At 38.7% G+C, this 18,531-nt stretch overlaps 1 protein-coding gene across 1 annotated transcript in view; it reads right to left on the reverse strand.

Annotated features, from left to right (window-relative positions):
- Window positions 1–651: 651 nt before the first annotated feature.
- RAP2A (RAP2A, member of RAS oncogene family) overlaps window positions 652–18,531 on the reverse strand; it is a 38,685-nt gene continuing 20,805 nt past the window's right edge. Inside the window, exon 2 of the mRNA XM_062194005.1 lies at window positions 652–4,367. Within this exon, the coding sequence (XP_062049989.1) occupies window positions 4,130–4,367 (238 nt within the window). The 3' untranslated portion in view covers window positions 652–4,129. The remainder of the gene's footprint in view (window positions 4,368–18,531) is intronic.

An 18,531-nucleotide genomic window follows, 5' to 3' on the forward strand; every position in this document is an offset into this window, starting at 1 on the left:
ACACAAAGACGGCCTCGCGCCTCATCACTAAAGGGACACTGAAACATTTCAGTGATATTGGCAAGACCATAAAGCAACTGATAATTAATGTTAATTATCTAGAACAATTCTATTAACCTTGGGATCGGGGCTTCAAATTAACTGGCTATCATAAAAAATAAAAATGTTACCTATAAATTTATAGTGACAGATTTAAAATCTCATGTTTTTATTTTTAAAGGGTATGAAAATTATCTACTACTAACTTTGCTGTTGTAAAAAACCAAAGTATTTATTTCATTTAAAGACAGACACACATACACACAGACACACACACAGAGAGAGATCTCGCATCAGTGGGTTCATTCTCCAAATGCTCACAATAGAAAGGACTAAGCCAGGCCCAAGTAGGAGACAGGAACTCAATTCAAGTCTCCCACATGAGTGTCAGGAGCCCAAATGCTTGAGCCATCAACTGCTGTCCGCAGGGTGCACATTCGCAGGAAGCTGGACTCAGAACTGAAGCTGGAACTTGAACTCAGGCACTCTGAGCTGGGATGTGGGCATCCCAAGCAGTAATAATGTGATAAATACACATCGCTCATGAGTATATATAAAACAAAACAAGCCAAACAAAAATCCAGAGTTTCATTAAATAAATTTATTTGTTAAAATAATTTAACTCCAAATACAACTGTTGAATTTGCATTGAGTTATAACTACAATTCATGTTTTAATTGAAATGTCAAGATTTAACAACTGACACTGTTACAAAACAATAAGCTGTTGTTCAATTTTAAATGGTCAGTTGTATTAGAGCTCAACAATTAACTGTGAACTATATCTCTGGGAAACCCCAAATCAATAATGTTAAGTTTGTTTCCAAAACCCACTGCAGTCATTCTTGAAACCCTGATCAAGATTTAACAGATGCACAATGACATGTTAAAAAAAAAAAAAAAAAAAAAAGACCCCCATAGTCTTTAACATTTCATTGGCTAAGGAGACAATTAAGCTTAACCAGTGCTAACACAAAACTACTGAGAACAAAAAAACTGAAAAACAAGACAAACAAAAACTCAACAGCAGCACACAAAACAATTATCTTCATACGGACACGGAGAACACTCAAACTGGAAAACCCTGAAAGCAAATGCCAGACATCCTTAGGTAACATTTCCTCATATAGGAAAGCAAATATCAGTAGTTTTAAACACAGAAAAGTGATGGCAACTGTAGTGATCAGAGGTGAAACTCAGTCCTAACTACAAACTAAAAGAGAAAAATCACCGAAGCACCCTCCAATAGTTTAAGAAAAGATTTTACGTAACACTTTTGATCAGATGCTGGCTGGTTTTCTTTTAAAAGTTCAACAAAATGAAAGGCAGAGTTACCATCAGTATCACAGCTGAAAAAACCAAAAGTTGCAACATTGAAAGAAAACAACTTAAAAAAATGCTGCTTTTGTATAAAAATAAAAGAAAACCTTATCACGGTAGCTAAAGAAAAAGTGGGTCTTTGGATCAAACCATAATATTTTTAAGGCATGTTAGAAATTCAAACTCACCTATCTAGCTGCTAGTCTGATCAGGGCATAGAATAGTGACCCAAGGTCACCAACTTTACTCTATAGCCACTAGTATTTCTTGTGACAACAAATGCAATCTTCCCATTGTTAAGCTTTTAATTACCATCTCAACAGACACATTCATTCAAACTGAGTTATGTTCATACCAAATGAATACCAATAATAAGAGCACAGGTGGACTAATGTCCAGGTTTCGGAAATCTTTGATGTCTTGTCACAAAATGTGTAGGGCTATATGGGAACACTGATCAGGTAGCCAAATCAGTTATTACTAACATCTGTACAGTAAAAGCCCACCTTAGTATCTGATAGAAACATTTTTAACTAAAATCCAAAATTTATAATCTTTTCCAGCTTACATTTTGCTAAGTCTTTCACATTTTTAACCTATTTTTAACTTCTGCATAGCAATCCAAAATGTAAAACTGCAGAATTTTCATAGGTGCTTCTAATATGCAATCTTAGTTGGCATAAATTGCTATTAATTATAGAATTCTCATAAACCAGAATCAGTCTGGGAAGTTAGAAGCTTCAAAACCCCACCAATTCACTAATGAATATTTCCTATTTCAGTAAACTATACTTCTTGAATCTTTGATTTCCCTGCATTTGAGTCAAATCAACTTTTATATAGTCAAATATATTTTCAATAAAGTTGGTTAAAACTTTCTTTTACACAAGGAGCTTCATAAATGAGGATTATAAAAAATTATACCAAAGCATGGAAATATTCACAATGGAAACATTCTTGATAGCCATGGCCTGGCTTTAATTTCTTTAGCTTCCTTATCTATGAAAAATACTATCCAGCTTTTTTCCTATCCTCTAACCTTAATGCCAGCTATTAAGCACTTTGGGGGGGGTGGGCTACCAATGATTTCAATAATGTATAAAAGACACTCAAATAATTTAAAAGAAAAAGTCTTTGATACACTATATTCTGCAGTATAGATTCTCAGTATAGGCAAATATTTCCAACTTGTGCCAAATTCTTAGGAATTGTAAACACACATGCACACACAACATACACTCTTCTCTCAGTTACACACGTAAGACATACGGTTACTTGCACAAGACTGTGAAACCAAGAAAATTTGGGGTGGTATGTAGATCTCAGGCTCAGTGATATAGCAGTTCTGAAGGCCAAATTTATCTCCAGTGGCCCAGCTCAAGATAATCTCGTCAGCATTTAAAAACTCCAAAGTTAGTTGAAAACCCTTCTACACTTGACTGTAAAACTTATGAATAGGTTTTTCCTGTGCTATCAGTCATGCAAATGATAAATACTTCACAGCTATGAAAACCAAAAATACCAGAGCTTGAGCACCTTTTCAGAACAAAATATTCACTCTAGTTTTACTTGCCACTTCAGTAATCAGGGCAAAAGCGTTATATGAAAACCTTTATGTAATTCTCCAGGAAAATTAAAGATAAAAGGCTTTTTGTCCCTTACCTTCTACTCTGTAATTTATGTTCTATTTTTAAGCCGGAATTATTTCACATGGTTATTCCATTTTTTTTTTTTTTTAAATGCCTGTTAGAAAGCTCTGCTACAGCAAACTGGATTTTCACAGCCTGTTAGCCAAGGGTCACGCCACAACCATAGCCCTTAAAGGCAAGGAATTTGCTGCTTTAATGGACGTAAAAGTGCCAGGAATTTGTACTGTCCTGTGAAGTTTCTGCAGACAGGAACACGTGGATGCAACATGGCTTCATTTTCCTTACATGATGGTACTAGCTAATTGACTAGAATGCTTGTTAGTAAGGCGAGGCAATCTCTTCCCATTACAGTTGCTTCCTTCTTGTTGGGTAAAGTAATGCAGACCATCCCTGCTTGGTTAACAGAGGGTGGGTTTGGGGTTTTAATTCTGATCCAACCCTTGTAAGAGCCTCCATTTCCTGTGGCAAAGCAGGTGATTTAACAAATTCAAAAGCCAGATTGTGTTTTTATAGAACCTGTACTTTTGTTTGATCAAAGACTGATGTGTGAGTTAGTTCCGTGTCACAAATTAGGATATCATTTACAATTAAGCATCAATTTTGCAAAACAGAACCTTGTCAGCTGAGCAGACTCCCTCCCTGCAATGCTACTGACAGGTTAGTTGTTATCTTACTTGATGGAATACATTGGTTAGAAGCTCTACACCAAGTCCTGAAACTCAGTACTCTCTTAGGAAAATATTCTCCTTTACTTAATTTTTTTTTAAGAAGACAAAATATTTTAATTGTAAGTGGTCATGAGAATTCTTCTGGTTTCTCCCTCATGATTATTTTATGTATTTGCTGCTTCTGTCAACTCAGCAACAACAGCATCACTTTCAAGTGAGGTCACCCTGTAGACTGATGGGCTACGCCTTCAAGTTGCAGATGCGTAAGGAGACTGAGGACAGTGGTGAAAACTACAGCTTTTGGACCCAAATGGTACTCAGAGGTATCAACTGACAACCACTGTCACTTCTGAATACGGGCTGCTGTGCGCTGTAGATTCACACCACCCATACTGCAAACTCTGCAGTCGGCAGACGAGGTTTCTATCGCCTAGGATACAGCTGGACTTGGATGCTATTGTATGTTACAGGCAGAACAGCATGGATCATCTTTGTCAGGCTGAGCAGCATAGTTCATCTGTCTCACAATTTCTGCAAAGAGTTCATCCACCATTGTTTTACTCTTAGCGGAAGTCTCCATAAATGGGCAGCCCCACTCTTCGGCAAGGGCTCTGCCTTCATTGGACGATACTTCTCGCTCACTCTCCAGGTCTACTTTGTTCCCAACCAAGATGACTGGCACTTTCTCATATCTGTGAGAAAAGAAACAGAAACACAAATATTGTAGTAGTTAGCACATAACAAAACAGAAAAAATGTTCAGTTTTCACTATATTCTGCTGTAAATGGGCTCTTTAGTTGCATGAACAACTATTTGCACCTTTGATCTGATACCCACCTGAGAGCATTTTTAGGCTACTCATTTATACATTTTTAAAAAAAGATTTATTTGAAAGTCAGAGTTAACACACAGAGAGAAGGAGGGTCATAGAAAGAGAGAGGTCTTCCATCTGCTGGTTCACTCCCCAGTTGGCCACAATGATCAGAGCTGTGCTGATCCGAAGCCAGGAGCTTCATCTGGGGCTCCCACAGGGATGCAGGGGCCCAAGGACTTGGGCCATCTTCTGCTTTCCCAGGCCATAGCAGAGAGCTGGATCAGAACTGGAGCAGACACGACAGGAACTGGGAACTGGTGCCCATATGGGATGCCGCACTGCAGGCAGCGGCTTTACCCGCTACGCCACAGTGTCATCCCTATATATCCTTTAAAATCAATTTGCCTTTTCAGATACCTTTGGAAAATTATTCTCAGAATTTCAGGCTAAATCTATAGGATTATTTAAAGTTTTATTCATTCTAAGAGCTGTTTACTTGAAGTTCCCAGTTGATCATGTAATAAATAGTTCTAAGTAAACAAATACAATTGTCAGAATATTAGTACCTTCTTTAAGTATCTAAAACTAATCATGTTCTAGTAAGTTCCTAAATAAGTAGTAGAAATCATAAAGGATGGAAACCATTAAATATAACTACACTTGATTCCTTTATAAACTATTAGAAATTAGCTAGATGAGAGATACTGATGTTTCTTTTAAGACTGACAAGGATGACACACACTTTAATCATTAGCTTTATTTGATGTTATTTATTTTTCTTCCTAACCAAAATTGATCTCTGAGTTAACATATTTAGAAGAAACTCCACATACGTAAGAAGAAAAGAACAAAACAAGTTCCTAAATCACTGAGGTACATTAAGATGGACGGCTCTACAGTGGTTACTCCACATGGGCACAACAGACATCATGGAGTAAAAACAACTAGTTTGCTTATTCACTATCCTTGTTTACACTTGTTCTAACAAATCTAGTTAACATATTTGCCCAAGATTATCATTTTAACATTAAAGATAGTTTTAGGAGTTTGGTCGGGTGAGACAGGATTTGGATGGCATTGTTAGCATTTAGGATGCTGAATCAGATAGGTAGTTAACAATCCCCTCATCCTGTCAAGATGGCTTCACTTACCTAACTTGCACAACAAATCCTATTCCCCTTAGAGCGTCACTTTTCCCTTTGACACTACATCAAACCAAGAATGGTGGTCCCAGTGAGTGAGGGCATGCTCCAGGCAGTGTATCATTTAGATGTAAACCATAATGCCAACTTAAAAACGAGTGGGAGTGACATCACCCAGGGTAAATCTAGACTTTGGGCATTATCACTTTGCAAAAACAAATGAACCTGGACAGATCTGATTTCTATCAAACAGCTTCAACATGAATTTATTGAATACCAACTGTACCTTTTGATTTCAGCCTTAGCTCATGCTGGTAGCTCTTAATATTGGACACAAACGTTCTTCACATCTTCTAGGACTCTTACATACCAATATGAGGCAGGGCGAATGGCAGTGAAAACGAAGCTGTATCATAAAACACCACATAGCAGCTACTTCGCATGCAGACTCCCTTGACATGCTGTACAGAGGAGCTTGGCAGCCAGCTTACACTGCCGGCTGTGTCAGAACAATGTCAGTTCTAACTTGTTTTACTTGCAAAGATATAACTGCACTGCAGTTTTCTTATGAGTATATACATAAGAGTATGCTTTGCTTGACAGTGAAGTAACTTTTATATAATTTTTTTATTTGTATAAAGTGAACAAATTTCATATATACAGATTTTGGAGGATAGTAGTACTTCCTACCCTACCTTCTCTCCTGCTCCTCTCCTCCTTCCTTTCTTATTCTTTCTTTTAAATTTTATAATGACATACTTTCAGCTTATTTTATAATCATAAGCTTAACCCGCCACTAAGAATTCAAAAATAGTAAGAAGAAAAAAAACACTGTTCCTTAATGGTAAAGACAAAGGCTGTAAACAATGATCAAATCTGAAAATGTCAATTTTGCTCATATAAACATGAGTACAATAGGGTAAAATGTACTAGTTGAATTTAATTTCAATCTCTGTTTACCATACAGAGATCAAAAGAGATAAGAGGTGGGAAATCAATTAAAAGGAAAGTGATATGCTATCACTTGCTATTATTAAAGAGTAACATTTCAAGGAAAAATTTTTTAGTTTAAATATAGTATTAAGCAAGGGGCCTTCAAAAAGTTCATGCAGGATACATTATGAAAAAAGGGTAGACTTCGAGATTTTTTTGCACAAAGATAAACTTTTTAATGTTTGGTACCATAGTTTTCAAATATATATATTTAAAGATTTTTATTTATTTCAAAAGCAGAGATACAGAAAGAGAAGGAGAGACAAGACCTTCTGCTCACTGGTTCACTCCTGAAATGGCTACAATGGCTGTTACCGGGCCATGCCAAAGCCAAGAGCCAGGATCCAGGGTCTTACATGTGGGTGGCAAGGGCCCAAGTACTTGGGCCACCTTCCACTGCTTTCCCAGGCACATTAGCAGGGAGCCAGAGCGTACGGGACTCCCACGGGTACCCCTGTGGGACGCCAGCACTGCAGGCAGAGAATTAACCTTCTATGCCGCAGCACTAGTCCCTTTATGGATTTTTTTAAAAAAGAATTATTCATTTTGAAAGAGTTGGAGAGAGAGAGAGAGAGATCTTCCATCCACTAGTTCACTCCCCAGATGGCTGCAACAGCCAGCATTGGGCCAGGTCAAAGCCAAGAGCCAGGAGCTCCATCTGGGTCTGCTATGTGTGAGGTGGAGGGCCATCTTCTGCTGCTTTCCCAGGCCATTAGCAGGGGGCTGGATTGGAAGTGAAGCAGCCAGGACCCAAACCGTTGCCTCTATGGGACGCCAACATCACAGGTGGTAGCTTAATCTGCTATGCTACAACCTTGGCCTTCTATGAACTTTCGAAGTATCTTAGTAAGGAGAAAATATTTCTTACACTTTTATTTTTAAAGGATCTATCACATATGTGGATGCTCAAACCTTCCAAAATTATTAATAGCTGTAAATACACTGTTTAAATCAAGAACTTGAATCTTGGCAGCAATGTGATTCTCAAAAGGGCAATTAGACCAGTACAAGCACAGGGCTGTATGTTCTGGAATTCAATAACTGATACAGGAGGAAATCTAGTCAGTATCAGAAAACCTGTAGGTTGTATCACAACTGGATTGTCAGTGGTCTTTCCTAAAATCAGGATGCTAGAAAATCAAGATCAACATCCTTACAAGATTTAATGAGAACTGAGCTGAGTTCTTCAGGAAAGAAAATGTTAGGTACATTTAAAAACACCAGGCAGGTGGATCAACACTAACATTTGAAGACAAGATTGCACTCTAGGGGAGGCTCTGCTTCCGGCCCTGCCTGTGGGAGGCTGCAACACCTAGTGGATGTGTCTAAAAAAAGAGTAAGAATACCTGTTCCCATGTAACACACAAGGTTGCCATCTTCATCTCTTAATACTTCACAGAATGAGCTGCAGTAAATCATTTCTAAACTGCTCTTAAAATCTGAAGTTAAACCATCAGAGAGGCCACACACACAATCACCACCACATTAAACAGGCTGAGCTATAACAGAGAGAGCGCAAGCAGGAGTGAAGCCGGAACAGAGGGAGCTGAGAGGCTATGGGGCTGAGCAGCAGAGACTGAATTCCCATCTCTGAAAGCACTCAGGACATGGGCAGCTCCATGTCAATGACAGTGTAGTTCAAACACAAACATTTTTTCAAAGACTTATTTTATTTTATTTATTTGAAAGACAAGTTAGAAAGAGAGACAGAGACAGAAAGAGGGTCTTCATCCGCTGGTACACTTCCCAGTTGGCTGCAAGGGCCTGGAGCTGAGGTGATCCCAAGCCAGGAAGCAGGAGCTTCTTCCGGGTCTCTCTCCCATGTGGGTGCAGGAGCCCTAGCACTTGGGCCATCTTATGTTGCTTTCCCAGAATGGAAGTGGAGCAGCTGGACTGGAACCAGCGCCCATATGGGATGCCGGCTCCGCAGGCCTGGAATTTAACCTGCTATGGGATGGTTTTAACTAAGGCTATGCTCAAAGATGCCTGACGTGGCATAAAAAACTAGTAATATATCAAATATCATGAATTTTTCCATCTGTTCAGCACATAGGAGAGTATTTCAAAAAGTGAAACATGCAAATAAAAGTTTATTTTGGCACAAAAACTGAAATCCGTGCACTTTCCCATATTTTCCATGAATTTTGTGAAGATCCCTTGTAGGCATGAATTCTTTTTTTTTTTTTTTGCATCATACAAACTTACCTTCTAATTCCATTTTCCACAAATATTTGTGTCCTTATATTTATTTGCTAAGACCCTCCTATGCGCTAGACACTGTTCAAGGCTCTAACGGTAACTCCAGGGAATGAACAGAGATCTCTGCCCTCACAGTAACTTGTCTAGCAGAGGACACAGTCATCAACAACCATGAAGTAAATTACAGGTGTGCTACAAGGTGTTAAGGGAGTGCAAAAGAGAAAATGAGATCAGGGAGTGGGCTGGGGGCACCGGTGCCAGGTCTCACTGGGGAGGCAGCCTGTGAGCAAAAGGCATCAATCGGCACGAGCAGGTATCTGGGGAAGAGCACTCCAGGCAGGACACGGACTCAAAGGTGCTCGAGCTGGTGGTTCTGGAGTAGAACATGGGCCGGTGGGCGCCATCTGCAGAACTTCCAGCAGCATTCCTGCAGTGTAGGGGATGTGTTCATTTCAGGCCAAGCAGAACTGAAGGACTGGGCACTGAAGGCGGCCTCAGAAGACAGTGTGATGTTCAGGAGCCTTAGTCTGTGGTAAGAACACCCTGGCAGTAGCTGCTCCACATGGGGGCAGGGGCGAGGAGGGTGGGGGAAGTTTTTGCTGCTCAGTCCCATGTGATCTCAGGAAGTTCTCCCCTATATTTGGACTTCACTCCTGGCTTGCACTTTCCTATCTCTGTTAACAGATCAGCCCCTTGGATGCTGTTCTTAGAACAGAGCTGAGGCTCTCTTATCTAGGAGACTAAACGCTTTGTTAGTGACTGATGGCAGTTGCTCTATTTTCATTAACGGTTTTGTGGGCTGTCTTCATTTCCTCCCTTTTCTAAACACATCATCTGGGGGAGGTGGCTGAGAATGCAAAATTCCAAAGCCATTCAATTTATGTAGTACTGTTAGTTTGTAGGAAAATCTCTTGGACATCTCCCCAACTTCAGCACACTGTCCTTCCTACTTCCTGGAAGAGCACAACCAGAGGCAGACGGCCACTGACACAGCTAAGTAATTTCATTTTTATAGCTGGTAGACATTTGTTTTACTCACATAAATTTCATATTGTCTAGTGTATTCATTAGCATGATTACATATGTTAAAAATAAGTAAAACTGGTTCTTTCAAGCAGCTCTGCTTAATGCATTTAACAACATCAGTATTTCTGGCTCTGGCATTGCTTGGCTGTAGAATGTTGATGGGCTTCTCAGTGAGGTAGCTTTGTAAACATCAATAGCTCCAAAGCATCTGATGTGTTTACCAATGGATTGTGTTGCTTTCTCTTGCCTTGTAACTGTCCCAATAAGCATATACATATATACATGTATGCACATGTGCCTGTATATTTTATTCTGGTGTCATCTAAACTTGGCTGATCATCTTAATCTGAAAATTAAAAAAAAAAAACAACAACAACAACTAAAAACAACAACAACAACAAAAAAAACCTGATTCCTGGGCTCTACTCCAGAGCTACAAATCTGATCTGTGGTAGCAGAATGCCAGAGTCTATGAAAATCATATAATAGATCTGTATCTGTAAGCCCTGAGAACTGATTCTAAGGCACACCAGGGTTTAGGGATCGGGGCTTCATCTACTCCTTTGTGGCCCCAAACAACATCATAAATGCATAGCTTATGGTTTTATAGTATGGAGGATCCAGAGTCAATTCCTTCTTCCCTTCCATTAGTCACCAGTGAGACTGTAGACAGACACCACTCCTGTCAGTTTAACTGACCTTGCAAGGGATTGCTCTGGAGCATGTTAAAAAGTTTTTTAAAAAAGGCAACACTTCATGTGAATTTTATCATGCTCTTACTTCCTTAGTCATGAGCATCCTGAAATAATTCTCTTTGAATTCAGAAACAACAACCAGAAAGGCTTTTCTAAATCCCCTTGCTCAGCTTTCCACCTGGTGTTAAAATCTCATCTACTTAAGAGTCTCAAGGCAAAATGTCCAAACACTCGTGACTTCAATCACTTCCATGACACCCTTACCACATGGCTTTGGAGCGTAACTTTGAATATCTTCAGTGACATGGAACTCATACCTAAAGGCAACCTCTTTTGTCTTTTGTCAGTTCTATTACCTGCTGTGTTATAAAGTCAGAGTTTAAAGGTTTATTCCAATACAAGGAGCTGTGATCTGTCCCATCTTCTCATAGGTTCTAATTCTTTTACACTTGCAACACAGAACTCTTTTCTCAAAAATGAAAGTGGACTTTCCTTCTTCTTGCTTTGTTCAAATTAAACATGGAAAACATTTTCATGAAAAAAAATCCCTAGGGTTAGTTATTGTGGCACAGCAGAATAAGCCACCACCTATAATGCCAATATCCCACATGAGTACCGGTTCAAGTCCTGGCTGCTCCACTTCCATCCCAGCTCCCTGCTACTGCTCTGGGAAAGCAGCATAGGATGGCCTAGTGCTTGGGTCCCTGCCACACAAATGGAAGACCTGCATGGAGTTCCTGGCTCCTTGCTTTGGCAGCTATTTGGGGAGTCGAATGAGGGATGGAAGCTCTCTCTCTCTCCGCCTCTCCCTTTCTATAACTCTGCCTTTCAATTAAATAAATAACATTTTAAAAAAATCCTTAATAATTCCTCAATAGGAAAATGGAAGATATCCTTAATGTCACATTCATGAGAATGCACACTATAATGCTCTGATGTACAAATATCCTTCCAGATGACTTTTTATATAAATTATTTTTATAAACATAGGTTTATATTTTTATAAAAGGAGACTGTATCAATTAAATGAGGGGGTTTCAAAAAGTTTATGGAAATGGAATTAAAAGTTTATATGGGTATAGAAAAATTTCAAATCCATGCACAGTTTTTTTATAACATGCATTTTTCATGAAGCTTTTACTCTTGTATTTAGTCATTTCACTTAGTATTATGTAGACTTCCATTTCAATAAATGATATGCACTATCCTAATGGCTAAATAGTATTCCAGCTTACAATCTGTACTGTTGGGTGTACCGTCAGTTAATTATTCCTTCCCTGTTAGTGCCTGAGTGACCCTCACACTAATTGTGGGCAAAAATAGCAACCTGATGAACCACACCTAGAAGTGAGATTTCCGTTTCAAAGGAGTATATAAAATAAGGGTCTTTCTCTCTCTCTCTCTCTCTCTCTCTCTTTTGCATATCCTTTAAGCCAGAAAAAAAAATCACATTTCTACTATACTTCATCTAACTGTATACATGCACATGTGCATACACACACACACACACACATACAGTTTCAGTGGATATCTGGAAATTTAGATTAAAACCAACAGTGTTGAATTTAACAGAGTTTGTTTCTGTTTCCCCACTCTTGGGATTGGTATTTTCTGTTTTTTTGTTTTGTTTTGTTTTTTGTTTTGATTTTTTTTTTTTTTGACAGGTAGAGTGGACAGTGAGAGAGAGACAGAAAGGTCTTCCTTTTTGCCGTTGGTTCACCCTCCAATGGCTGCCGCGGCCGGCGCGCTGCGACCAGCGCACCGTGCTGATCCGATGGCAGGAGCCACGTGCTTATCCTGATCTCCCATGGGGTGCAGAGCCCAAGCACTTGGGCCATCCTCCACTGCACTCCCTGACCACAGCAGAGAGCTGGCCTGGAAGAGGGGCAACCGGGACACAATCGGTGCCCCGACTGGGACTAGAACCCGGTGTGCCGGCGCCGCAAGGCGGAGGATTAGCCTATTGAGCCACGGCGCCGGCTGGATTGGTATTTTCTAATTTTCCAATAAAATATTATAGAAGTTCTGAAGAAAAACAACTATTTGTAGCTAGGACTTGAAGGCTCCTACCATAGTCTGCCAGCATAAAACATCAGTACTTCTTGTCAAGATGGAAAGCATAAGCTACATAAGCTTGCCCTCTCCCTTTGCACTGACATGTTTTGAAATGACTCAATATTTCATATTAAAAGGGTATTTGGTTATTTACCTTGAATAATCAAAGGGACCCACATACCTCTGCTGACTTGCTCTCAGTTTCATAACGCATAGCAGAGATGAACAGAGAAAGTTGTGAACGGAATGTAAAAATTGAGAGTTATCTAAGCTTTCAGGGATGCTCATATGAATTTTATGTTGTTGTTTTCCTAGTCAAAAGCAGGTTGCAAGACAATTTAATCCGAATTCAGAAGGAATCAGAAAGGCTATTCTAAGTCCTCTCCTACAACTTTCTACCCAGTGTTAAAATCTCATCCCCTATGCCAGTATAAATAAAAATAATTTGCTCTCACAGAAATTATTAGTTGATATTTTATAAGAAAAACAGATTCCTAATAATTTATTTGTGATAGACAAAGTAATGATGGAAATTCAACCCCCCAGGCATTTTAAATGTTTTGTATTCAAAACCCACTTTTGGACTGTGATATGGCCAGGAAAGTGAAAACCTACTAAATCCTGCTGATTACAAAAAAAAAAAAAAAAAAAAAAAAGACAAAATACAAAAATCACTCTTACCATAGAATTCTGAGAATGAAGACACATAAACAGCCCAGGGAGGCCATCAACACCTGTAGAGCACTCAGTGGTATGCACCTGAGAGAAAGCTGGTGTTTCTAACCTCAAGACCCAGGTAAAGGGCCTGTCACCTGGGGTCGTGGGCAGTGCCAGCTGCTAAATCATCATTATAAGTGTATTTTTCTGGCTAATGGCACTGAGAAAAGGATTCCCCAAAAGGTCCAAAGAGTGTGAGAGAATGAAAGAAATTCCTATTTTGTTTTTTGTTTTCTCTTTTAACTACCTATTTAAGATGACCCCAACTGTGAAAACTGTGTGGCAATGTATAAAGCTAAAACAATGAGGGAACACCATATTTCTGGCCAGAGAACACAAAGGTGAGTTTATGTGTCCTAAAGAGTGTGGGTGGAACCCCAGAGAGAGGAGAGCTGGAGAAAGGGGTTCCTTCATTCTCTATGCAAATCAACATCAATTCTTATGAACTTTGCATGAGTGGGAAAGACCCCAAGCAGAATAACAACAGTTTTCAGAACTAAAGTACAATTTAAACCACTACCTAAGTCTCAGACTAGCTGAAGTGCTGCTTGTACAAGACAGCAAAAGCTCTGAAAACTGAACTGACACTGGTACCATCTTCTGAACAAGGACAGGTAAAGTTTGCAGTTGGAACCTAAGTGAGTTGGTCATTTGTTGGTAAAAAAAATTCTCCAGAAAAATAAACTAATACTAAAATGTACAATACAATCCCAAATTACCAAGCATACAAAGAATCAGGAACACAAGGCAAAGACAATCAACACATGTGGTATGACCCAGATACTGAAACTGCTGGACTTTGAAGAAGCTTATAACCATGCTCCACGAGGTAAAAATAAACACTTTTGAGATAAACAGAAAAATAAGATGCTCTTAGAGAGAAAGTATAAAAAAGAACCAAATGGAAATGTTAGAACTGAAAATTAGAATATTTGAAATAAAATGCTCACTGGATAGGAAGAATAGTGATGACAGAACAAAGAATCAGTGAACTTAAAAATAGATCAACAAATTTATCTGGGCTGGGCATCTGGCACAGCGTTAAAGATGTTGCTGGAGACGTCCACATCCCATTTTGGAGTGCCTGGGTTCAAGTCCCAGCATTTGCAGGAGTTTGGGGATTGAACCAGTGGATGGGAGCTATTTGTCTGTTCCTCTCCCTTTCTCTCTCAGCTTCCTGAATAAGTAAATGAAAAATATATTCTCAGATAAAGGAAAATACTAAGCAAAAATGGACAGAAATGGGAAATACACAGATCCAAATCCCTAAGCATACATGAAAACACCAAACACATCTCTCAGTAATGGAAAGAACAAACAGAAAATTAGAGTATATGGAAGACCTAACAGCACAATACTAACAAATTTTATCTAGTTAACATTTATAGCACACTTTACTGCACACCAGCAAACATATTTTTCTCAAATACCTCTGACGTATGCACTGTAAAGGACCTTAATTTTGGCTATAAATAAAAATTATAACAAACACAGAAGAGATGAAGTGACATAAATATGTTATCAGTTCATAATGGAATTAAACTAGAAATCAGTAACAGAAAGATTCTTGGAAAATCTCCAAATATTTGGAAATTAAACTGACTACTCTAAATAATCCTTGGATCAAAGAAGATATGAGGAAATGAGAAAACAAATAATTAAATGAAAAGGAGAATAGACTATATATTAAAATTTGTGAGGTGTTTATTTTGAAAATCAACAAAGGCCTCAATAAATGACCTGTGCTTCTATTTTAAGAAACTGGAAAAGAACACAATAAATTCAAATTAATTAGGCTGAAATAATAAGGAACAAAATCAAAGAAACCTAAAACAGGAAAACAATACAGAAAACAAATGAAACTAAAAAGCTAGTTCTCTGGAAAGATTAATAAAATTGTTAAGTCTCTAGACAAACTGACCAAAAAAGGATGGAACAGATGAACAAAATCTGAATGAAAAAGGAAATTATTACAGAACCTACAGATATTAAATATGACTCCTGAAATAGAAAATTAGATAACATGCACCAATTTACTTACATCTCCTGCACTCCCCTCTTCAGGGGCTGACAATAGCTCTTCACGTTTACCATATCATATCAAAAGTCCTCTGTTCAGCTGCTTTATCTAAATTCTAGGCCCTCATATCTAATCTAAACTTATCTCCCACAGCTTTCAAAGAGAAACTTCTGTTTCAAATTCTGTTGCCTTGCTCACGGGAGTCATTCAGGCTACAATGGTCCCAGTGAATCAAATTCTTTTTTCCATCAACTTAATATTTTATTATTATTTTTTGAGAAAATACATTTTTAATTTATATTAGAGTGAAAGGCTTAGTGGCGCTACTAAAGAAAGAGCTCAGCAGATATAGTCTAGTCCAGCAGGGAAACAGTCAAGGGCTGTACACAGAATCCTGGTGTTTGGGAGGAGGGGGGAAGGGAGGAGGGGGTGATAGCTAAAAGCTATCACTGCTTTGGCTTGATCTAGGGAAAAGGTAACCAGTACCCAGTACTCAATGGCACAAATGGTACCCAGTAATCTGGAGGCAATCAAGGGGGAGCCAGCCAACTCTTTGGAAACTACAAATCATCAAAACTCATCTGCTATGAATTATGGTCCCATAATTATTAATGCATTTGGATTTGTAAGTTTAAAATTCCCAAAGAGAAAAATCTCCAGGCTCAGATAATTTCACTGGAGAATTCTACCAAATGTTTAAAGAATTAACACCAATTCTAGTTAATTTTCTAAAAAAACAGACAAATCACTCTAAACAAACAGTATTACATCTGATACCAAAACCAAAGACAGTACCAGGACCATGAAACTTTAAATCAATATTCTTCATAAATATAAATGCAAAAGTCCTTATTACAATTTTAATGCAATTTATTAACATTAAAAAAGAATGCACAGCTGACTCAATATGAAAAAATCAAGTGCTGGAGCTGTGGCATAGTGGGTTGAACTGCCGCCTGCAACGCCACCATTCCATACAGGAGCCAGTTTGTGTCATGGCTGCTCCACTGTCTGATCCAGCTCCCTGCTAAAGGCCTGGGAAAAGCAGCAGAAGATGGCTCAAGTGCTTGGGCTACTGCCACCAACAAGGGAGACCAGACAGAGCTCCAAACTCCTAGCAGCTACCTGGGGAGTGAACCAGCAGATCGAAGTTCTCTCTGTCTCTACCTCTCTCTCTGTAACTCTGACTTTTCAAACAAATAAATATATCTCAAAAAAAAAATCAAATGATATAATATACCACTTTAATCAGCTAAAGAAAAAAGCTTATGTGATCTTATCAACTGATACAGAAAAAGCATTATAACATTCAATACCTGTTCAGAATAATAATAAAACTCCCTCAATTTGAAACAGTGTAGCTATAAAACTTTATAATTATCATCATACTTAAAGGTGAAAAATATCATTTTTATTCAACATAGTACTAGAAGTTCTTGCCATTGTGATAAGCAGTAACACACACACAAACATACACAAGAAATAAAAGACATACAGATTTGAAAAGAAGATATAAAACTGTCTATATTGGTGAAAAGATTATTTAGTTACCTAATCTCAAGAAATCTAACAAAACAAAAACCAACCTAGAACTAATAAATGAATTCAGCAAAGTCACAGAATACAAGATAAACATACAAAAATTAGTTACATTTATATTTACTAGTGATGAACATGAGCATGATGAAACGTAAAAGATGATATTATTAGCAGTTGCTCTAAAACCACATAGGTATAAATCTAACAATATATATGCAGAATTTATATGCTGAAAATTATTCTGTGCATGAATAGTAATCAAGACTGTGTAATATTAGCTGAAGGACAGAGATCAATAAAGCAAATAAGAAACTCAGACCTGTGGAGCCTGGAGCTGTGGCATAGTGGGTAAAGCCGCCACCTGCAGTGCCAGCATCCCATATGGGAACCGGTTCAAGTCCCAATTGCTGCACTTCCGATCCAGCTCCCTGCTAATAGCCTGGGAAAGCAGCGGAGGATGGCCCAAGTACTTTTGGAGATTCAGAAGACCCTCCTGGCTTCGGATCTGCCCAGCTCTGGCTTTTGTGGCTATTTGGGGAGTGAACCAATGAATGGAAGATCTCTCTCTGTCTCTCGCCTCTCTGTCTATAACTGTCTCTCAAATAAATAAATAAATAAATCTTTTAAAAAGAGAAAGAAATAGAACCATGCAAAGATGCTCAACTGACATTTGACAATGCTATAAAAGTAATTCAATGGAGAAAGACAGTGAGAGAGAGAGAGACAGAGAGAAAGGTCTTCCTTTTCTGTTGGTTCACCCCCAAAGTGGCTGCCACGGCCGGCACGCTGTGCTAATCCAAAGCCAGGAGCCAGGTGCTTCCTCCTGGTCTCCCATGCGGGTGCAGGGCCCAGTGACTTGGGCCATCCTCCACTGCCTTCCCGGGCCAGAGCAGAGAGCTGGACTGGAAGAGGAGCAACCGAAACAGAACCGGCGCCCCAACCGGGACTAGAACCTGGGGTGCCAGCGCCACAGGTGGAGGATTAGCCAAGTGAGCCGCAGCGCCGGCTAGGATAGCCCTTTCAATAAAAGGTTTGAGCAATTAGGCATACTTAAATTAAACCTCACATTTTATACAAAAAATTAATTCCAAATGGATTATCTTTTAAATATAAAATGCTAACCTGTAAAACTTTTAGAGAAAAACATATAGGAGAAAATCTTCATGACTTAGTGCTAGGTACTTAAAACTAAAACAAGAATCCATAGAACAAAAAACTGAGAAGTCAGATCTCACCAAAATTAAAACTTTTTCTCTGAAAACCTTGCTAAGAGGATGGAAAGACAGCCACACACTGAGAGAAACTATTTTTCAAATCACATAACCTGACAAAGGGCTAAAACCACAAAGAGCTAATAGGTAGAATATAGAAAGAATTCTCAAAACTCTGCAGTAAAAACAAACAACCCAATTAAACCATGGCCCAAAGCCATGAGCAGACGTTTGACTGAAGAGTATATAGATGATACGCACATGAAAAGATGTCCAACACCACTAGTTATTGGGAAAATGTAAATTAAAAACATGATGAATTATCACTATCCATTCTCAGAACCTCTAAAATAAAGACCAGTAAGAACATTAAAATGCTGGCAAGGATGTAAAGAAACTGCATCCCTTACACATTGCTAGTGAATGTAAAATGGACACCCACTTT

This window comes from Lepus europaeus, chromosome 6, assembly GCF_033115175.1.
Source record: "Lepus europaeus isolate LE1 chromosome 6, mLepTim1.pri, whole genome shotgun sequence".
Lineage (NCBI taxonomy): Eukaryota > Metazoa > Chordata > Mammalia > Lagomorpha > Leporidae > Lepus > Lepus europaeus.